Source organism: Macrobrachium rosenbergii, chromosome 41 (genome assembly GCF_040412425.1).
Source record: "Macrobrachium rosenbergii isolate ZJJX-2024 chromosome 41, ASM4041242v1, whole genome shotgun sequence".
NCBI lineage: Eukaryota > Metazoa > Arthropoda > Malacostraca > Decapoda > Palaemonidae > Macrobrachium > Macrobrachium rosenbergii.
In genome coordinates this window covers 34,386,418-34,409,951 of record NC_089781.1, presented here as the reverse complement: position 1 = coordinate 34,409,951, position 23,534 = coordinate 34,386,418, and the positions used below count along the sequence as shown (strand labels likewise).

At 37.9% G+C, this 23,534-nt stretch overlaps 1 protein-coding gene across 1 annotated transcript in view; it reads left to right on the top strand.

Annotated features, from left to right (window-relative positions):
* The window catches only part of LOC136826788 (transmembrane protein 114), a 112,488-nt gene that overhangs the window by 72,423 nt on the left and 16,531 nt on the right, over positions 1-23,534 (top strand). The window contains exon 2 of the mRNA XM_067084223.1: positions 206-265. Coding sequence (XP_066940324.1) covers positions 206-265 — 60 coding nt within the window. The remainder of the gene's footprint in view (positions 1-205; positions 266-23,534) is intronic.

Below are 23,534 nucleotides of genomic sequence, written 5' to 3'. Positions count from 1 at the left end.
GTTCCGGGGCGGAGTGAGGGAGATCACTTCATGTAAACAAAAGATAAGGCATAATGGGTAAAGGGATTTACATCTTTTTTACCCAAACATAATCCCATCGAGATTGTCCTGGCGTTTTGGTGGTAAATTGGATTTTAAATGTAGTGTTCTGAGATGTTACGGAATCAGTGAAGAACTGAGATTTTTTTTCATTTGTACTTTTCAGAAATCTGCACATACAATGATCTCTTCCCCAAGGTTATGCCCCTTAGGAGAACGTACCTAGGTAAGTTAAATGCTTTCTAGTTCTTTTGTTTATTCGTCTGATTGTCTGTTTGCTTTTCAAGTTTCCAGTTTTTCTTCCCTTGCGATTTTTTGACATATATAATTCATATACAAGTTGCACAGATAAATGATTTTCTTGTAAAACACTCGCAGAGAAGTGAAAAATCTATTCGTGTCTTTTAGTTAGGTTTTCAGTTACCTGTTTCGTACGTTGGCTGTCTCCTTATCTGGAGAGTAGAAAAAGCAGAAAAGGGGTTTTAGAATTTCTTAGATTTTTTCTCAAACTTAAGGCTTGCAGATATGCCGTTTGACGATTGTTTAAAATGACATCGATTAGCAATAGAGGCACCACTACAAGTTAGAAAAAAATATATTTTTGTGCATAGCGTCCTTGAATCGGAATTGTAGAATTCCTGTTGTGGACTAATGAATCATTTGATCAACTTCAGTTTAGCACAATAATGTATGTAGCAGAAGCTTAATACACGAGACATGAAGAATTATTATCAAAATAAATCAACCGTGTCAGCTAAAATTCCCTAGAATGGGATCGATAATTTCCCTAACTATTTCGTAGATTCTGCTTTCCTCGTTTGTTTCTTTTCAGTAGAAACAAAGTGAATTTACTGTCATAATCATTCCACTCTTAAGTTCATTTGCCAAAGAGTTTCAGGATTTCTTCTCTCAATGGCAAAGACCTTCTCGAATTCGGACACATTATTTGATAAAAAAATCTATTTTGAGGCCCTTTTGTCAGCAACTTGTATCTGACACTGTGCTCTTTTACCTGAGTTTAGTTTTACCGTCAACCTGATTAATCATAAACCTCACATGAGACTGCTTAATCAATAAAGTCATAATATATCAAAATATCCCACTGCGTACACCATTAACTGATCCGTTCCAGATCTCTGTTAAGGCTATTGGCAACTCCTTCTTGCTTTTTGTGTAGCAAAGAACTGGAGCAAGAGTTGTATCATCTGCATACCGATGTACTTATCTCCTGGATTGGCAATCAAGCCCCTAGTAACGATTCAAATGCAACGAAGATCTGCGAACACAAGACAACATAGACGGAGAGGCTGATTGAAATCACTCAGATTTTTACGTGACCGTCAATATAGAGTTACTCTTGATGGGGTCCTTAGTGGACTCAGGCCTATGTTGTCTTGTGTTCGCAAACCTTCTTTGCATTTGAATCGTTACTAGAAGCTAGATTGTCAACCCAGGAGATAGGTACTTCGGTATGCAGATGATACAACTCTTGCTCCAGTTCTTCGCTGCACAAAAAGCAAGAAGGAGTTGCTAATAGCCTTAGCAGAAATCTGGAACGGATCAGTTAATGGGGTAGTCAGTGGGATATGTTGAAATATTATGACTTTGCTGATTAATCAGTCTCATGCCATGCTCCCATTCCATGAGTATTTGAGCAGACTGCACCGCACTTCATGATTCTGAATGCTCAACGATACTTGGTGTTACTTTCGACTCTAACGACACTAAAAAAATTGTCAACTAATACTAACGGAAAACTTCTTATCGTTTTTAGTTTTCTGTAAGAGAAAACTATTGGGATGGCTATTTGTCTGTCCGTCCACACTTTTTCTGTCCGCCCTCAGATCTTAAAACTACTGAGGCAAGAGGTTGCAAATTGACATGCTGATCATCCACCCTCCAATCATCAAACCTATCAAATTGCAGCCCTCTAGCCTTAACAGTGTTTATTCTATTTAAGGTTAAAGTTTGCCATGATCGTGCGTCTGGCACCGCTATAGGTGACAACAACACAGGCCACCACAGGCCCTTGGCTGAAGGTTTCATGGGCCTCTGCTGAGAGTTTCATACAGCATTTATTATACGCTGTACAGGAAACTCGATTGCGCCGAAGAAACTTCGGAGCATTTTTTTACTTTTTTTTTCTTCCTTTCTAGAATATTTTTCTCTTCTTTGGATATGAGCTGTGCTTTCCTTTTTTCCCAACAAAGGCAGTTATGAGTCAATCCATCGCCTGAAAATCTCCTGCTTGGCCAACTTCAATCATTTCTATTTGAAGACGGATCGTCAAAAAGAACCTCTAGAGCCTTCTCCCTATAATCCAGTGCGTGGTTCTTGTTTTGCAAACTCATGCATCAGCATCCGCATTTTGTCGAGTTGCCACATTCTCCCACTGGCCAGCACTAGAAGTCTTTCATCTCTTTTATTTGGAATGGTATGCTTGCCAGCTGTGCTCCGAATTTTACCGAGGCTGTAACGCATTTGTGAAGTGCTAGAGACCAGTGCGTTAGCTTTTCCTTGTATTGCTGTTTTTGTACGCAATTACTCATGCTTGACTCATGCTTGTTATTTGTTGCTTCCATTTCCTCTTTGTTTTTATCGCATAGAGCTCTTTATTCTGTCGAAGCTTTCTTTACGAGTTCATGGCCTCAATAGACTTGTTTGAAGGTATGGTCATTTTGAATAATAATAATAATAATAATAATAATAATAATAATAATAATAATAATAATAATAATAGTGATTATTATCATCATCATTATTATTATTACTGTTATTGCTGTCGGGACCGCGTACATTCTTGCGTGTGGACAAGGCACCCTTTGGTCCAGGGGTATAGTTGCAGGGGGATCGAAATGCTATTCAATATGGAACATAAAATTTAAGAAATTCTTTCGTAAACTTTATTTACTCTATTTTCTTTCTGTTTCATATTTGAAATACTCGTTAAGTATCTGTATATAAATATGTATTATTGGATTTTTCCTTCATCTTAATTGTTTTTCCTATTCATATGCTTTCTTTTTCTCCCTTCTTATAATGATGTTAGGTATGTAACACCTGAGTAACCTTAGTGAATATCAAGGAAACAATTTCTAGTTGATCAATATTATGTAAATCAGCCATAATTTCCATGGATCACATAATATGGTCAAATTTCGTTGAGTAAAATTTGCTAGGAATGTTACAGGATACAGTTATTTTTCCTTTGAAAGCGTCCATGTTTCCTGAATAGGGACACAATCATTACTCTAGTGACAACTCATACAGTTCACAAAAAGACCGTATTACTTGTTATGCAAATGAGGAAAGTTTTTTAAAAGGCCTATAATGCGGTGTCAAAAGTTTGGTGTAAAAAATAAATTCTAAAACGCTTACAACTCAATTGATCATACTAAATTAATGAAGGTCTCCAAAGCCTAGGACTTTTGAATAATGTACGTTCACAGTCAAGCTTGCGGGGCCCCTTCTTTCATAGCAGTACCAGTTGCTGTCACAACGTCAGCAACTGAAACTACTGCTAGAAACATCGTAAAAAATGTGATAAGGATATGAGCTCTGTAGCTCAAAGGACAACTCTCCAAATAAGAGAGCATCAATAAAATATCCAGCTCAAAGAAAGTACTCCGTGTGAATTCCTCGTAAATTCAAATTTATTCTAATATATAAAACCCCATTTTTTTGAGATTCAAGCGAGAGCGAGCGTATATGGACTCTACAGCCTCTTCATTGCCCTAGGAAATCCATATCCTATATCTTTTATGAAGAGGCAGTAAAGTGACTGTCATTTCAAAAGGCGATCTCTTTCAGCCATCCGCTCGCAGATCCAATTTAGCGCGATGCCAATTAACGGCGCCAAGTAACACCTGATGGTTATTTGTGCTTTTGTTGTTGGTGTTTTTGTACCTCGTGGAAAATTGGGATGAACAATACGGGGAGCTGCGAAGAACTGCACACCCATCGATCAGAGTAAGCTAATGAACAACAACCCCGATATATGGCAGTAAGGTGTTGAAGACAAACAGGTATTATCCGTATGGGGTTGAAGTCTCAGAGATGTTGGCTTATGTTTAAGAATAGGCATATTGGATATACCGTGTATAAGACAAAGATACTGACTGTTTAGGGTTGATGATGTTGAAATATTGTATGTATAGGGCTGAAATTGCAGAGGTATTAATTCTGTGGGTCTGAATACAGAGAGATAATAGCTGTATATAGAAGATGCAGTATATAGCTGTAAAGAGTTAAAGGTGCAAAGATATTGGTTGCATGGGGTTATGCAGAGACATTAGTTGTGCACTGACGATGCAGATATATCGGCTGTATGGGGTCAAAGACACAGATATTAGCTGTATGTTGTAAAAGAAATATTGGCTGTATGGTCTTGATGATGTAGAGATACTGGCTATATAGCTGAAGAGGCAAAGATATTGTGTGTATAAGGTTGAAGACACTGAGATATTGGCTGTATGGAGTTGAAGACACTAAGATATTGGCTATATGGGACTGAAGACACTAAGATATTGGTTGTAAGAGGTTGAAGACACAAAACATTGGCCATATGAGGTTGATGACACTAAGATATTGACTGAATGGCGTTGAAGATAATAAGTCATTGACTATAAGGGGTTGGAGACGCTACGACATTGGCTGTAAGGGGTTGAAGACACTAAGACATTGGCTGTAAGGGGTTGAAGACGCTAAAACATTGGCTGTAAGGGGTTGAAGACACTAAGACATTGGCTGCAAGGGGTTGAAGACACTAAGACATTAGCTGTAAGAGGTTGAAGACACTAAGACATTGGCTGTAAGGGGTTGAAGACACTAAGACATTGGCTGTAAGGGGTTGAAGACGCTAAGACATTGGCTGTAAGGAGTTGAAGACACTAAGACATTGGCTGCAAGGGGTTGAAGACACTAAGACATTAACTGTAAGGGGCCGAAGGTGCTAAAACATTGGCTGTAAGGGGTTGAAGACACTAAGACATTGGCTGTAAGGGGTTGAAGGCACTCAGACATTGGCTGCAAGGGGTTGAAGACACTAAGACATTAGCTGTAAGGGGTTTGAGACGCTAAGACATTGGCTGCAAGGGGTTGAAGACACTAAGACATTGGCTGTAAGGGGTTGAAGACACTAAGACATTGGCTGTAAGGGGTTGAAGACACTAAGACATTAGCTGTAAGGGGGTCGAAGGTGCTAAAACATTGGCTGTAAGGGGTTGAAGACACTAAGGCATTGGCTGTAAGGGGTTGAAGATACTAAGACATTGGCTGTAAGGGATTGAAAACACTAAGACATTGGCTGTAAGGGGTTGAAGGCACTAAGACATTGGCTGTAAGGGGTTGAAGGCACTAAGACATTGGCTGTAAGGGGTTGAAGACACTAAGACATTGGCTGCAAGGGGTTGAAAACACTAAGACATTGGCTGTAAGGGGTTGTAGACACTAAGACATTGGCAGTAAGGGGTTGAAGACACTAACACATTGGCTGTAAGGGGCCGAAGGTGCTAAAACATTGGCTGTAAGGGGTTGAAGACACTAAGACATTGGCTGTAAGGGGTTGAAGACACTAAGACATTGGCTGTAATGGGTTGAAGACACTAAGACATTAGCTGTAAGGGGCCGAAGGTGCTAAAACATTGGCTGTAAGGGGTTGAAGACACTAAGATATTGGCTGTAAGGGGTTGAAGACACTAAGACATTGGCTGTAAGGGATTGAAAACACTAACACATTAGCTGTAAGGGGTTGAAGACACTAAGACATTGGCTGTAAGGGGTTGAAGACACTAAAACACTGGCTGTAAGGGGTTGAAGACACTAAGACATTGGCTGTAAGGGGTTGAAAACACTAAGACATTGGCTGTAAGTGGTTGAAGACACTAACATATTGGCAGTAAGGGGTTGAAGACACTATGACATTGGCTGTAAGGGGTTGAAAACACTAAGACATTGGCTGTAAGGGGTTGAAGACACTAAGACATTGGCTGTAAGGGGTTGAAGACACTAAGACATTGGCTGTAAGTGGTTGAAAACACTAAGACATTGGCTGTAAGGGGTTGAAGACACTAAGACATTGGCTGTAAGGGGTTGAAGACACTAAGACATTGGCTGTAAGTGGTTGAAAACACTAAGACATTGGCTTTAAGGGGTTGAAGGCACTAAGACATTGGCTGTAAGGGGTTGAAAACACTAAGACATTGGCTGTAAGTGGTTGAAGACACTAAGACATTGGCTGTAAGGGGCTGAAGACACTACGACATTGGCTGTAAGGGGTTGAAAACACTTAGACATTGGCTGTAAGGGGTTTAAGACACTAACACATTGGCTGTAAGGGGTTGAAGACACTAAGACATTGGCTGTAAGTTGTTGAAAACACTAAGTCATTGGCTGTACAGGGGTTGAAGACACTAAGACATTGGCTGTAAGGGGTTGAAGACACTAAGACATTGGCTGTAAGAGGTTGAAGGCACTCAGACATTGGCTTTAAGGGGTTGAAGACACTAAGACATTGGCTGTAAGGGGTTGAAAACACTAAGACATTGGCTATAAGGGGTTGAAGACACTAACAAATTGGCTATAAGGGGTTGAAAACACTAAAACATTGGCTGTAAGGGGTTGAAGACACTAACACATTTTCAGTAAGGGGTTGAAGGCACTAAGACATTGGCTGTAAGGGGTTGAAAACACTAGGACATTGGCTGTAAGGGGTTGAAGACACTAAGACATTGGCTGTAAGGGGTTGAAGACACTAAGACATTGGCTGTAAGGGGTTGAAGACACTAAGACATTGGCTGTAAGGGGTTGAAGACACTAACACATTTGCTGTAAGGGGTTGAAGACACTAACACATTGGCTGTAGGGGGTTGAAGACACTAAGACATTGGCTGTAAGGAGTTGAAGACACTAAGACATTGGCTGTAAGGGGTTGAAGGCACTAAGACATTGGCAGTAAGGGGTTGAAGACACTAAGACATTGGCTGTAAGGGGTTGAAGGCACTAAGACATTAGCTGTAAGGGGTTGAAGACACTAAGACATTGGCTTTAAGGGGTTGAAAACACTAAGACATTGGCTGTAAGGGGTTGAAGGCACTAACTCATTGGCTGAGATACTAGCTGTATTGTGTTGAAGACACCAAGATATTGGTTGAAGTTGAAGTTGGAGTTGAAGACATAGAGATCGTAGCTTTATGCAGAATGTGAGGAGACATCGGCTGGATAAGGTTGAAGCAGATATTAGCTGTATGGAATGTTGGCTTCATGTTGAAGCCTCAGAGATATTGGCTGTATAGTGTTGAATACACATTCATTGTTTGCATTCGCTTGAAGAAACAGAGATAATGACTGTCTAAAGTTAAATCCACTCTTGAAGACACAGATATTGGCGGCATGTGGCTGAAATTTTCTTCTTTGCTTGCCGTGTTGGTTAGTTATGACGAAGGTTTTATCACCTCTTACAAATGACCATTGAAATCGAGAGAAAATGGTTAAAAATTAGAAAAAACTCAAATAAAGAACTAAAATACTTATAGAGAGTTCCACCTTTTGGAAAAAGAGTGCCCCAAAAATTACTTGGAGAAATTAACGGGCCGATGTAAAGTGATGAAAATGGAGAGTTTGGAAAGTGAAAGGTTCGTTTTCATTTACAAAGTGGATATCGAAAAAAAAGATTCATAAGTATTATTTAAGATACCATATGTTATGCATTCACATAAAAGAATTACTCAAGAAAATATTATACCTATTTTTTTTTTGAATAAGGGATAAAACATCAAATGGTTTAACTTACTGTTACTGTACAAACTGCAAGAAAATCTCAGCCAACCTCAGCCTGGAGAAGGCACTGGTACTACAATATTTAACTTCTAATAGCCAAAACATGAATATCTATTAAAGAAATAAAAAAAGAAATAACGAGAAGCACAATAAGAAAGCATGGATATACAATAAAACGCCCATTTTTCTGTTACCTCCAGCCCCCATCTGCTAGAAATAGCTGTGGGTACAAGGAAATGGTTTGAATCGTTGAGTTTTGGTTTAGTTTTGTTCTAAGAGCATTTTATTGAAATTCATGAGTATCTGAACAAAATACATGGCTTATTTTTTTTCTTTTTATTTACACACCGCTCTGTCTCACTGTCGTATCGGCTGCTAATGTCTTTCTTCTCAATAAATACATTAACATACGATTGTTAAGTTCTTTAAGAGTAACTTTCCGTTTCATCCTTCAGTGCGAATAAAACAGAATAACTAACAGTCAAATATACCCCGCAGGAGGTTAGTGCCGTCAGTGCATCTCACGCGGTGCATTGTAGGCACTAATTAAGGTTCTTGCAGCCTCTTCCATTCCTTTTACTGTGCCTCTGTATATATTCTCTTTCTTCCATCTTACTTTCCACCCTCTCCTAACAATTGTCTCTAGTGCAATTGCGAGGTTTTCCTCCTGTTACTCCTTGAAAACCCTTTTACTATTAATTTCCACCGCTTGGTCTTTGGCCTGAATTTTATGTTGCATTCCATGGTCATATATGTATTGTTTGCCAGCAGTGATTCTCTAGTCTATCTAGTGTATTTTAAGATATCTTTAAAAAATATAAAAAGCCAAAATCTCTCCACATAGATTACTTGTCACGATTGACAATGTTCGAGAAAACAAAGTATTTACATTATAATAACTAGTTGCTTCTTCCATTTGATGAAAATTACAGAATTTTGCACAGTCCTGTCTTAACAAGGAAATGTAGAGAAGAGCTGATGAACACAGTAAAAGCACCCAAGCACAAGGGAGTTCTACTGAAACTGATACGGCATGTTAAATCGCCTTGTGAGCGAAGTTAGAATAAGGAAAAGAAGGGAAAAACTTTCTTGAGGAGCTTGCCCTGAAAGAAATGTTATCTATGCAAAGGAAACAATTGGAATTCTGAAAGTCCAAATCAGTCTATCAAAATAAATAAATAAATGAATGCTGATTGGGAAGCATGGAACTCACGCCAAGATTTCAAAGTCTGACAGATTTTCGTAAAAAAAAAAAAATGCCTCTTCCAACAGAGCCAGAGGATCACTAAATTTTGGCACTTTTAGCTTTCACTGATGAAGTGTGAGTTCACCAGATCCCGAGGATTTGTGAATCCATGCTTTCCTAATGCGTGATCGTCTTTCAGGTGAAGCTAATAGACTCCGGAATTTCGCTACTGTACTCGATACTCTCGATTTTGTTTTCGACTGTCGACCTAACCGCGCAACGTCTCCTCGCTGCTGGGAGAAAGGGCGCTGGTGACTGGTACAATACATGTACATACGCTACCGGGGTCTAAGCGATGACAGGCAGGGCAGCCGATCGAGACTACAAAGTCTACCCCAAAGCCAAATCAAAGTCCTTCAAAAAGAAGGCATCGTGCTTACCCCATACAAATGGGAAAAAAGCACGTTAAAAGAAGAAGAATTAACATAATGAAGTCCTGCCTTGGCTTCTCCTTCCATCATAACTACCGAGAAGTTTTTTCCCCTTACACCTGTGAAAACATGTTATTCATCTTTACATTTCTTTGCTAATCATATCTTAAATAACCCATTTCTAATTTTACTTTCATTGCACTTATAAGTTGTCAGTGGACCTATTATTATCAAGGCTCTCTCTGCCATTAAATTTATAGATAGGATAGAGCAGAGTTCTTCCCAAACGCCACAAAGTGGGTCTCACATATATGTATAGCATTTACTGTTAGAGGGTGGGGATATTGCGCCCAAGACGCAAGTGAGGTAAGTATCCAACTGTATTTACTACATCTGACGCCAGGGAAACGTAAGTGACATTTGCAGGTTTTTGCTCATTTCAGTGTAAGATGAATAATACTGTTACTTGTAAGTAAGACTACAGCAGAATGTCTTTAAAGTAGCAATATTACAGGTATTAATATTAATTATACCATAATACTGCGGGGAACAGCAAATACAGTCATTGCTGCATTTGTACTACAGGTGAAGGAATACAATAAAGAAATTTTCATTTAATCATAACGGTGATGTTTAAAACAATTCATAGTTTACGCTGTGTTGCTTAGAATAAAGAACTCCTGGAAAACAACCCCCCCCCTCTCTCTCTCTCTCTCTTCTTCTTCTTCTTCTTCTTCTTCTTCTTCTTCTTAGATGCTTACCATAAACTTCCATTCACTCATAATCTGAGCATGTCCACTATTTCACTATTTGTAGTAGGTATGTAAGTAAACATACACGTGCACGCAAAAATTTATATATATATATAAATATACTGTATATAATGTGTGTATGTATATATATGTGTGTGTGCGTGTGTGTGTGTGTGTGTGTGTGTTTGTGTATTTTAGAGAGAGCGTGAAAGAAGATTTTTCAGAAGGGTAGACTGAAAATCCAAAAAACTGATAATAACAGTTTTCTGAAACTGATATCTGTATATTCTTGTGCACAGAAACAAAAACGAAGAATAGTACAAAGTGGAGCCTGTACATGGTACACATGTGTACAGAATATTGTGCAGGCACGTTAGTTGTTTGCGAGAGGGGGAGGGTTCTACGCCCGGAAGAAGAGAGAGAGAGAGAGAGAGAGAGAGAGAGAGAGAGAGAGAGAGAGAATCAAAAGTTGTCAGCATGACTCTATCCTCTTCCAGTGGAGCCTCGTGATTATTACAGTGATATCGACGGAATTGGCCTCTAGGATCAAGCGTAGGCGACTGTCTACACCAGTTCCGAATATCCTTTCATCTTTATATTTTGTCTGGATGCATTATTCAGATCCGCATGGGCTCTCGCCATTGGCTGGTTACGCATCGTCGCCAATTCACCTTTGATGATTCTACGTCGTTGAGAATGAATTCCCACATCCCGCTGTCTGTTTCCTCCTTTTCTTGAAAGTTGTCGGGAATCCTTCGGCTCTGCGTTCCTGCTTCCAGTCTCGTTATTAGTGACCCTAGTTGTTGTAGCGCCAGATAAGTAAATATCAATCGATCTAGCTTCAAGGAATTCACTCTCCATGGATACGTAATGTTCCGATTACCATATCCGACAATGTTGTTGCGACGTCACAACGCAAAGTATTTTCCCAATACTTGACTGTGAAAGGGTCCTGATGATGACTACTGTAGGTTAGTTCTGGAGTATGAGGATGCTTTTGTGAGTGAGCAAACATCTGCAAAAGAAAATAAACATGACAACAGGCGTTCATGAAATTCACAAGAACCCTTTTCATAAATTTCCAGCGCAGATCATCATTAGTGAGTGGAGCCGACGAAATTTTCCTCTGGACCTTTCCCTAGGACTCCGTCGGTGATTTCTCACTGGCGTCCACATTTCATTACTTATACTGTATCAATAGGCAATAACAACGGCTTTCGGCCTTTTTTTCATAAAATAACTGACTTAATCTCTCTCTCTCTCTCTCTCTCTCTCTCTCTCTCTCTCTCTCTCTCTCTCTCTCTCTCTCTCATTGCGTGCAAGTTTGTGTATTGTTGACAAATAAAGTTATTTTATTGTTGACAAACAAAGTTATATTCTCTCTCTTACTGTATATTTGTACATTGTTAACAGTGAATGTTATCAAATTCCTTCTCTTACTGTGAATGAATACACTTAAAGCACTAAGTTATCAAATATCGCTTAAACCTTTCCTCCTTCTTATCATCTGAAAGCTAAAAACTGTTTCCCCCAAATGTCTGTTGCGGTAAAATCAGGTTATGTTAGAAAAGCGGAAGATTGTAACTAAAAAGACATCTGAATCTATCTGCATGGTTCCAGAGATTTTAAGTCAAATAACCTTATGGAACAGAAACATACAAATTATGACTTTCATAACTACTTTATCTCATTCCACTTGCTTAAGCAGTTTACATAATTCTTTGCTTCTAATTGTTCATAGATTCGAAAGCTGAGTGCTCTTTATTTCTCTTAAAATTTCCTGCCAAAATGAATCCTCTCAGTTGCGTCTCTCTCCTAAATTGCCTTGGATTCATATCTGAAAATATATACTTCTTGTCAGGTGAGAATTTAGGGGTACTTATATAAAGTGTTACCTGGCACTCATCATTCGTGCATTTGAAGGTTCTAAAATAGGAGTTCCTTAATCTTATCTTAATTTTAAATGTCCAAACATTTTGAATGTTAAAACATGATGTCATTTCGGTGAATTATTGAGTGATATTTTCCAGATATGGAGATGGTTTCATAATACAGCATGACTCTTCCGTGACCATAATTCTACTGAATATCTGGCTATTTTGTAGTATCACTTTGTGCCTTATATTTGAAAGGGTTTTTGAGTGTGTGTGTGTGTGTGTGTATGTTATTTGTGTGAAGAAATCTATGATTGACAGTTTAAATGCCTCAGCATCCCAACACAGAGTAAAAAAAGAACTGAAGAAAATAAGAGTACATTAAATGCCAAAGAAATAATCAACCCTCTCCCTAAAAAAAAAAAAAATAGATTCATGAAATCTCGAAAGCAGAGAAAAAAGATCCGCTGCTTGGACTTACTGGAAAAACCACTAAAGCAGCTCAGCAGAGTAACTGGAGAATTTACTGGCTTACTTGGTGCTATGTGACCTCTAAATGAAGACAAGGCTAATAGCAAATAACTAATAGACTCTTAGGTAAGAGAAGGTGAAGACACCTTTACCCACCAGAGCGATTCACTTATGTTAAAAAAGAAACAGAACAACAAAATCTAAAGTGCAACAGTATTTTCTCATCAGAAAATCACAATTTAATTTTATTTAGCTTCCTGGAACTGCGATTTAACAATTTTAGATATCTGATGTCTTCAAGAAAAGTATGGAATAGAAAAAAAAGAGTATAAATTTCATATATAGCAAATATTGCTGATCATAAAGTAGGCATTTTGAAAATATGTCTAAAAAACACTGAACTTGATTTAACAATGATATTTTCTTCCGAGTAATGCTCTCAGTACATATTGACAGATGAAAAAAAAAGCGCAATTGTATCTGTAAAAATCGATAAATGAGGTATGAGGGTGGATATGCATGTATCGTTCAATCACTAGTGAAATCTTGAGATAAATAAGAAATGAAAGAAAAGATGAAGACCAGGTGAGGCTAGAACATCGGTAATCGTCAATACAAATAAAAAAAACAGAAATTGAGGTCTGCCAGTTGTTTCCTTTTTTCCCAGTCCTTACCCGTCACCTTGGAAGACAGTAGATCGTTCATTAATTAGACGTTACCTGTTAGATATAGTGTATCACGTACCAGATTGCTGTTGCACTGAAGCAACTTGTGGATTGATTCGGAAGCGTAAAACATTCCTGTGAAACCTTCGTAACCATTTTTGCCTCCATAGTGTCACAATGGGGATGCTTAACACTGCTAGATAAAGTAACTGTCTCACTCACAGCTGCATTGGCCTCTCATGTTTTCTTCCTAATGGAAAGCGGAGATTCCAATGGCTTTTCGACCAGCAATAGTCAAAAGATTTTTATGCATAAACTCATTGATGTTACAATAAGATTTTTCAAATTGGGCAACTGCCCTTTAAATTTTACCACAGTGGAAAACCATTCAAAACGCCTAACCATATACTTGTTAGCTTTAATCATTTAAAAAAAAACCCTATTTACACCGTACTACTTACATGTTATGAGTAGTAGTTCTGATTTTTCTCGGGTTTAGTTAAGGTTAAGTTATGGCTTTGATTCAAGTTTGTAATTTATTACCGTGGTAAATAAATTATTGGTTTTCTACAGTATGGTATGATTCATTTTTCTTCTGAATAAGTGATTCCAAAATTCAATCCAGTGTGAGGCAAATGACACAACTCATTTTCAAAGTAAGCATATCATGATGCTTAATCCCAAGGCAGCACACGCAGTAATTCCTTGAAATATATGGTATAAGTCATAAATAAGCTGCTTAGCTGCCCACCGCCATAGTTTATGGTGGCATCACGTTTAATCTATAGATATTTTTCTATGGACGTAATTCACTGCGTACATCAAACGTGTCCAGTTCTAGGCATCTTTTTATAAACAGGTTGATATAATTTTTCAGCTTTTATAGTTGTTGCAGTCGGGTATCGAACCTCTGAAAGCACATCATGAAATAACAAACTAAAAATTATCAGTATTATAATGTGAGCACTGCATCAAATGAGTAGCAAAGGTGCAAAGATGCGAGTTGTGCCAGGGAGTAATATCTATAAACAAGTAACAAATGCGCCCAAGTTTCTTCGGCGCAATCGAGTTTTCTGTACAGCCGCTACAGAGTGTAATCAAGGCCACCGAAAATAGATCTCTCTTTCGGTGGTCTCGGTATAATGCTGTATGAGACGCGGTCCATGAAACTTTAACCACGGCCCAGTGGTGGCCTATCCTATATCGTTGCCAGAAGCACGATTATGGCTAATTTTAACCTTAAATAAATTAAAAGCTACTGAGACTAGAGGGCTGCAAGTTGGTGTGTTTAATGATTGGGGTCGTTTGGTGTGTTTGTTTATGCAAAATTGGCCGTGTTTGTACCAGCCCCTTGGGGATGACGTAAAACATGAAATAATAATGGTAAATACCATAAACATAACGGTAAATACCACAAACATAACGTCTTCATTGTTTTGGATGTTACGGCCTAAAGTGATGACTGCCGAAACGACCAGGACCGCTCTAGCCTCAGTAGGTTTTAAGATTTGAGGGCGGACAGAAAAATTGCGGACTGAAAAATTGCGGACAGAAAAAAGAGCGGAAAGAATAAAGTGCGGACGGACAGACAAAGCCGGCACAATAGTTTTCTTTTACAGAAAACTGAAATCAGACATAAGAAACGACTGTATCCATTCACAAAGATTACGGTAAATGCAGAGAGATCAATTATTTTCCGGGTATTTTGTGCGTAATGATCATTAACAACTAATTAACAAGCATTTTGAAATCTTGGCATACCCCACATTAAATTATATAACAACTTTCCAAATGCGAAATAAACATGAATGTATCCCTTCTGCTAATGTTATTGGTCTAGCATAGATTAAAAAAAAAGAACGCTGACATTGCGGAAGAGTTTGAAATGTTTTGCATTCATCTTGTGGCCATTGTGCTCACCTAATGGAAAATTGTTTTATTTAGATCCTCATAGACTGATAATAATCAACTGTTTTAGACATTGCGTTTCATAGCAATATTTTATTCAGTAAAATCCTCCTATTCACACAAACATGCACAAAATATATACATACAATATACATGTGTGTATATACAGTATATATACACATACTGTACATACAAATATATATATATATTCATAAATATATATATATATGTACAGTATATATACATATATTTATATATAGTGACTGTGTGTATACATATACATGTACAGTACATATATATATGTATATATATATATATATATATATATATATATATATATATATATATATGTGTGTGTGTGTGTGTGTGTGTGTGTGTGTGTGTGTGTGTGTGTGTATGTAAATATAATCTAATTATGCATATATATACATATATATAATGTACAATATACATATATATATTTATATATATATATATATATATATATATATATATATATATATATACACTGTGTATATATGCAAGGTCTAGAGATTACAGAATACAAGGTCTTCTCACGCGCAGGATTAACGGGGGTAAGGATATGGGAGTTAAGAAACGTGACGTCACGCGGTCTACTTGCTTTCTCCTCTGCCCAAGCTCTGTACAAATGGGAAAACTTTTCTCCTGTTTCCTCGTTGACTCTTTTTAATATTAAAAATTATGATTCGTTCTTTTAGGAAAATAAAGCACATGTTGACCATATTCATTTCTGTACGTGTATTCATCCAAATAATTACAACTGGAATTTAAAAACGAAAAAAACATTTTTCACTATAATATACAACTCACACTCAAATACACATATACGAGTACATGTATACATAATGTTAACAATTTTATGACCAACTTTTTCATTATGTTTGCAATGATAACACATAAATATCTTTTCCATCGATTTTAAATGCTCCAAAAATTCGGGTCGAGGTTCCTTAACGCTTTCTGAAGAGATGTTTCTTCAGCTTCGTAAGAAGTGCTTTCTTAAGTTATCAAGTTGGAAAATGAGACCTCAGTCATACCATCGCTAATAGACTTTTCAACATTGCATTTTGCGCCTCATAGAGCTCTCTCTTTTCCCAGGAGATGGACTCTAACTCGGTGTTTAAATTCAACAGGTGATGGGTGTTGATGACATGCACTCATTTGCCGTATACAGGCAAAAAAGTGTTCCAGTCCATCTCGATTCAACCTATGAGTCAAGATGTATGATACTGCAAAATTTTCACCTAATATCCCTAGCAAGTTCGTTAGAGATTTGCAAGATACCACAAGGCCTTTTTGGAAAGGGTAGAGTCCTTTTCCTCCCAGACTTTTCATTGTTCTGGATAGGTGTGTCATCTCTTGCAACGTTTTGCTTTGGTTTCTAAGATTAGCCCGTAAGAATTCCGTGAAGACTTTCTATCGAAAGGCGCTCCAGAACTGAATCAATCAAACCAATTATCAACGAGGCAAATGAACTGGCTTGCACTCTCCAAGTGCCCATCCACAATCAGACCTTTTTCTCCGAAGTGTTTGAGATTTTTGTGAGTGGCAGAGTAACTGTAACGCTGATTTCACCTTCATACCCTCCACACCTGTAACACTTAGGTGCTTTTCAAATAGTCTATGAGTTGTCATTAGATCACTCTTACTTTTCTTAATTAGTTCCCTGACTCAATGTGAGCAGTCCTACAGTCCGATAACCTAGATCCATGGTCTAAGAAAGTGTTTTTGATGATTTTTATCAAGTGAGGAGCATCGGCAAATGCATGTATATCCCTGCAATTATCCGCAGGATTAACATTGTTGGATTAGTTACGCCAATGCCTACTGAATTCCATAACAGTATATTTGTTGCCCCAAGTCATTAACTATACCAACTATAGGAAATCCAGGCCTCGCTATCTTGATGATGAATTCAAATAGGAGAATGTTAGTTGTATCTGTGTCGAAATTATAATGAATAAGTTGTTTCAAAGGTCTGACCTTTACCCATTGCACTTTTGATCTAGGTTCATATAAAGCGTCTGTGCCTTTATCATAACTCCATCTTTTTGCGACACTACACTTGTCGTTCATTGGAAATCTATGAAGAATTAGGTCCCTATTTTTTTCCTATTTTCAAAGTACCCATTTACTGCACAAGATTTGGCTCATATCGCTTAAACTGTCTCAATTGCAGCAAGAAAGAGAAAAATATAAGGCCTTTATTACGGACAATATCAATACCAAATATGTGGAAGCAAGGCCTACGCTGTTTGTTTGTAAACGAACTGATCAGTCAGTAGACCGTGTGAGGTCACAACCTCTACCTGCGCATTAGATCCCAATTTTGGGTCAGCCGTGAGAATATTCTGTAGACCTTGTGCATATGTACTGTATATAAGGGATGGCTCTAGCGAGTGGTACTGTTTCAGTTGTCAGCAAGTATTGCTTGCCCTATGGTCACTCTCTCCCGTGCTCTGTATATATAGTTATATATATTTAATAATATATATTTATATATATGACTAGCTTTTATTGTAATCTAACATTATACGGTGAAGATAAAAAGGCCCATAAAAAACATCATTTCCGATACCATCACCAGTGATCAGGGACAGTGTTTTTATGGGCCTTTTTATTTTATATATATATATATATATATATATATATATATATATATATATATATATATATATATATATATATATACACGTACATGTATATGTATACATTATGTAATTTATATGTGTGTGTGTACGCGTATGAGTGACTGTGACTGTGATTTAGTAAAAGACTTTCTTGGTGAGAATTGAAGGTCGAAGGATTTAAAAGAAGAAAATAAGTCGAACAGAGGAGTCGCATTTTTTTTTTATTGCCTGGAGGTTGTGCAAAAACCTTGACTAAGGTTTCAGAAGTGGGCTTGTCTTTCTTTGGCTGTGTCCGAGTTATGCTGACCTTGGCTGCTGCTTCACGACCGACTTCTTGAAGACTTAAGGCTGATGTAAGACCATCTGGATGTCGAGTTTAACAGTTTTGAACATGCACAAAACTATCCTGAAATTTTCCTGACTCGCCTAGACCTAGTATGACGTGCGCCAAAATACTACGGATCTAACCAGACAATCCGAGGTAGTTTCACGAGAACAATGCAGAGTAACCACGACCTTCGAGAACAGGGGCGACATCAGTGAGCCCTATTGAGCTGTTCTCTCGCTACCTTTCTTTCCCGTTACAAGGGAAAGGCTTCACTCATAAACAACTGGGAGTATGAATGCACGGTAAGATGAATCAGCAGCTCGATATGCGACATAAGGGAATTTTCTCATTAACACTGTCAGACTGACAAATGTATGGTTTTCATTACTCGTCAGTCTAATTCTGGCTGCGCAAGTACAACAAGTACATATTAATGACTACACTGGAAAGGAAGAGTCAAGAGAAGGTAACGCAAAGAACACATTAGACGACAGTGAAACAAGAGGAGTCGAAATCAACTGAATGGACTTAAGAAAAGGACTGATATGTAATTGGGGAGCGACAGAAGGATCGAAGATGAAATGAGTTAGTGGGGGAAGTGAATCAAAAATAAAGAATTGTGAAAAGTTAGTAAAGACGCAAAGAGATCCTGATTAAGTGGTTCCAGCGAGAATGGATTGGTTGTAATCCTGCCACGAAAGATGAAAGGTTATTCGTGTATCTCCCTCTCGAATGTGGACTCACCGTGACAACGTGTCCAATAAAGGCGAGGAAATCGAGAAGCTCAGATGTCACTGTGGCTTTTAAAATTCGATATATGTCCGATGAAAATTACCTTTTAATTCTATGTGCGTATATGTGTATATATATGGCATCAATAATCCTTTTCCTCGAAGAGGGATGGATAGCTCCAGAGGGTTATTAACCTCCTGGTTCTAAGAAAGAAATTTGGGATGAGTCTGCTAGCCTCATGCGGCTTCTCTATGAGCCTACTCAAGACACCCATAGTCGAGTAACTACCAGGAGGAGGAGGAGGAAAAACTGAGTTATTTCCCCTTTCCTTTGTCACCCAGTGGGATGGATGTTGGGTCTCTTGTTGGCAAGTCGTGGAAGATAACCACTGAACCACGGGAGCTTTATATAAGTCTACGGTTTTTATGTTTTTATATATTATATATATATATATATATATATATATATATATATATATATGTGTGTGTGTGTGTGTGTGTGTGTGTGTGTATAAATGTGAGTGTGTTTGCATGTATGTATGTATAAATGTGTATGTATGTATGTATGTATGTATGTAAGTGTACACTGTAACCAATAAGTGAAAGACTATAGGAAATGAAAGGGAGTACCATACTCAGTTTGAGGAATACGTGAGCACACACCAACAGACCTGAGGCAAACAGGACCTGAGCTCATAAGTCTGCTTATTCTGGCCCTCGGCAGTAAACATAGTTATGGGACCATAACCTGCTGTTGACTAAGAAAATAAAGATAGAAGGACCAGGGTCTTTCTTTGAAGTGTTTATAGGGTCTACCCTCGCTTCGAAAATATCCCCCACCCACGTAGAAGGCCATTTCACGGTGAATACCATTTGCTGTTTTTTCCCTTGTGGATAAAGTGGCTGATGACAGTTTGACGTCAGTATTTATCTAACGAACACCAGCCTACCGCCAGAAGCGTTATACAGTGTTCGCCACTGGTGCTCTGTTCTACGTTATTCATTACCTTGGAATCAACAATGGTCCCAAAAATGATGAAATAGAAATAAATGAATTTGACTTGTGGATCGAAGTGCTTGTTTTAGAGAGGTAAACCACATTACTTTGTTTATGCGAGAACTTTATCAAGATAGGGAGAGAATGAAGGAAGAATGTTTTCTATTAAATTATTCCGACAATATAATGTTAATCGTTATTAAAGTACCAGCACGTGCTTACATTCGTGAATTTATTTTGTATGTACATATAAACACCCTTCAAAAACACCTAATTACATATCTATGCAGCGATTCCTACATACAAACGCACACACAAACACGAAAGTGCAGTTGGCATGAATTGCTTACGCAGTAATTGTGGTGTTGGTAAAATTGAAAAGGTTGAAAATTGTTTGAAAAATCAGTGTTTTTGGAATTTACGATCAAGTGAAATGAATAGAGTATGATCCGTAGGTGAAAAGTGCATCATTCGTAAGTGTTAGACAGGGACAGGAAAGGAAGATCCAGCAAATACTATATACATGAAGCGTGAAATTGCGTACGAGACAGAGAATGGTGCTGTGTGCGTGGGGGGTTTGACGTACTACTGATGAGCCATCGTTTAGATGAACAGATTGGCCAATGTTGTGGGAGCTGTCTTATCAGGCGGTTCATCGAGGATTCAGCATTCATAGTGAAATAATGCATTAAGAAGATTTTGCTTTACACCTAGCATTTTGAATTTTAATTCTTTTTCGCCTCTATAAACCCACTGACAGAAAAATCGATTTGATATTACAGTGTTTTGGTAATCCAGCCATTTTCAAGTATTGGTGTTCAATTTTAACAGGGGAAATCCTAGTGTGAATTAGATGGTGTCGCTCCTTCATCGTTGAATTCTCAACAGATTGATTCCCTTTTGTCAGTATCTTATTGCAAATTCCTTTTCTTTTTTTTCTTCTTTTTCAACATGTCTGTGTCATAAGTCGATTTTCGTTCATTCGCATGTAGTATTTCTTTTTTTTCTCTCTATATCTATGTAACTGTTCATAATCTTTCATCTTCAGTTCATTTCCCTTACTCTCTCCTTACATATTCCCATACTCATCGAACACTGTCTCATTGAATATTATTGGTTCTTTTTCCTCCATTCTGATACTTTCAGTTCCTCTTTTTTTCATTTTCATCCAATAATCTCTCAATCACGTTCTTTTGACTCATAATTTCAGATCTAGTTATCAATTTGCTTCGTGTCCTCACCCACTTCACCCACGACCTTTCTTGATCTCCCACAATAAGTCTGACCAGCAGGTAAATTCAAACATTTGTCTGTCCGCATTAATGGGGAAATTTTATTCATGGGACCCATGCATTATATTACTCATCTATACTACCAATTATTTATGAATAAATCCTGCCTCAAGTAAGATGGGCCAGAAAGGTACAGAGAGGATCGTTCAACGGCGCTCACACCCAGAGCCGGTTTTAAGCCTATTTGACCAATTTGATCAAATTGGACCCCGCGTCAGAGCTACCACTTGAAGCCTTTTCTGTACTCTAAGAGGAATAAACCTCTACCGAAAACATGAAATGAAGAATGACAAGCCATTATTCCTCACATTATTATGCATACTATATTAACAGCAAATTTTCAATTGGAAAATAATTTTTACAAGTGAGACTAAACAATTTGGCGATGCTGTCTGTAGAAAATGACATTGCTAAAACCACTGACTTTGAAATTATTTTGAAAGACTACAAATAAAAAAGCCAGAAAAATCTTTTTCTAAAAGACCTGTGTAAAAATTATGTTTGTAATTGTCTTACCTTGTATTAAAAAATCAAAATTTTCATATCGTCTGTCAATATTTAGAATATCAAGCATTTAATTTTTTTTTTTTTTTTTTTTTTTTTTTGTTAAGACAAGTATACCACATCAATTTTGATTTTTGTAGAGTATAGAGTAGGGCCCCGCCATCAATTTTCTAACTGGGCCCGGCAATTCCTAGCACCGGCCCTGCAGTCACACCTGATTAGGGTCTGGATAAGTCACAAAAATTTCGCAACTGTTCTGCGCACGTTCAGAACTTTTGTCCAGCTCGACATCCAAATGGTCTTTTATCAGGCATAAGTTGTGAAGTGGTCGGCGGTACTCAGGTTCAGGTCGGGGTTTGTCTTGCCCAGGATGTCTTAGGAAAGCAAAAGTAACACAAGAGATTCCCGAAACTCTGTTCGAGGTCTTTGTATATGTTCTGAGAATTTAAAACACAAATATTCCAATATATTTGTAACGTGGTACGTAGCAAAGTTACAAACAACTAATTATTAAATAATCATTGTTAATTGATTGGATATGCTATGAAAAACAAATCAAACATTTTCCAGGGCTTTGAAGGTATCGCCAATGATAACACAACAGCGGTAATCTACAAGATAAAGAGGACTTACATTAAATTATATTATGTACAAATCAGTAGCCAGGGGAAAGAATGAAGGCAATTCGCTAACCAGGTTACAAGAGGTGTTGCAAGTTTGTTCTCTTCCCTTCGATACCTAACCTGAAACGAGCCAAGATTTCCTAGAAGACATCTTGGTTCATATGTTAGAAATGGGTGAATCTTGCCTTATCCTCCTAGGCAAGCTTTGGTATCACTTTCTTATTGGGGATATTCCAGGTTAAACTCGGCTGGATTTTGAATCGACTGTAATTTTCTCAGAGTCAGGCAAGTTTTTTTGTCTCTCTCTTTTTAGGTCGTGCTCTGATGCCCTTGTCTTACGAAGGCTCGAAGTATTTAATGTGATTCCTGCTTGGGATCACAAATTAAGTTTCTGAATGAAATGCTTCTTTCATTATTTTGTCCCTATGGAAATGGGAGATTATCAGTTTAAATGTGTATACTGTGTGAATGAATGGATAAATAATACTAGCAATATTACAGACTTTATCAATATACGCCACACCCAAGCTATCTTAGGCCTTTGAAGACCCGTCTCTTTACAGTAGGGATCCAGTTATCCTTCGTAAATCTTCATTAATCTTGTTTTATACAAATATTAACCTATTCATTACATGAATTACGAAGAATAACAGAATAGAATAGTACATCCTTAAAACGACATTATTTTAATTTACCTCAAATAAAAGAGAGTCCAGTATGAATTGACTCAGAGGAAGGTGGCAGAGAAGGAATAAAAAGAACAGAGGAAAGTCACACGAGAAACGCACTGCACATTCATTTGGGAGGGACCAGGTAGTGGGTTAAAGCTCAAAGCTTTTTGAAAGCTTATCCTTCCAGGCCACGTGCTCCCTTCATAATTCGTGAGCTTCGTACATAAAGAGACAAAAACAGGAAAATGAACAAATAAAAAATGCGCCGAGATTTCTCCGGCGCAATTGAGTTTTCTTTACAACGTATAATGTTGTATGACACTCTCAACCAGGACCCATGAAACTCTCAGCCGCGGCCCATGAAACTTTCAGCCACGGCCCTGTGGTGGTCTGTGTTGTTAGCACGATCATGCGTCTAGCACCTATAGCAGTGCCAGACGCACGATCATGGCTAATTTTAACATTAAATACAATAAAAACTACTGAGGCTAAAGGGCTGCAGTTTGGTATGTATGATGATTGGAGGGTGGATGATCAACATACCGATCTGCAGCCCTCTAGCCTCAGTAGTTTTTAAGATCTGAGGGCGGACAGAAAAAGTGCGGACGGACAGACAAATAGCCATCTCAGTAGTT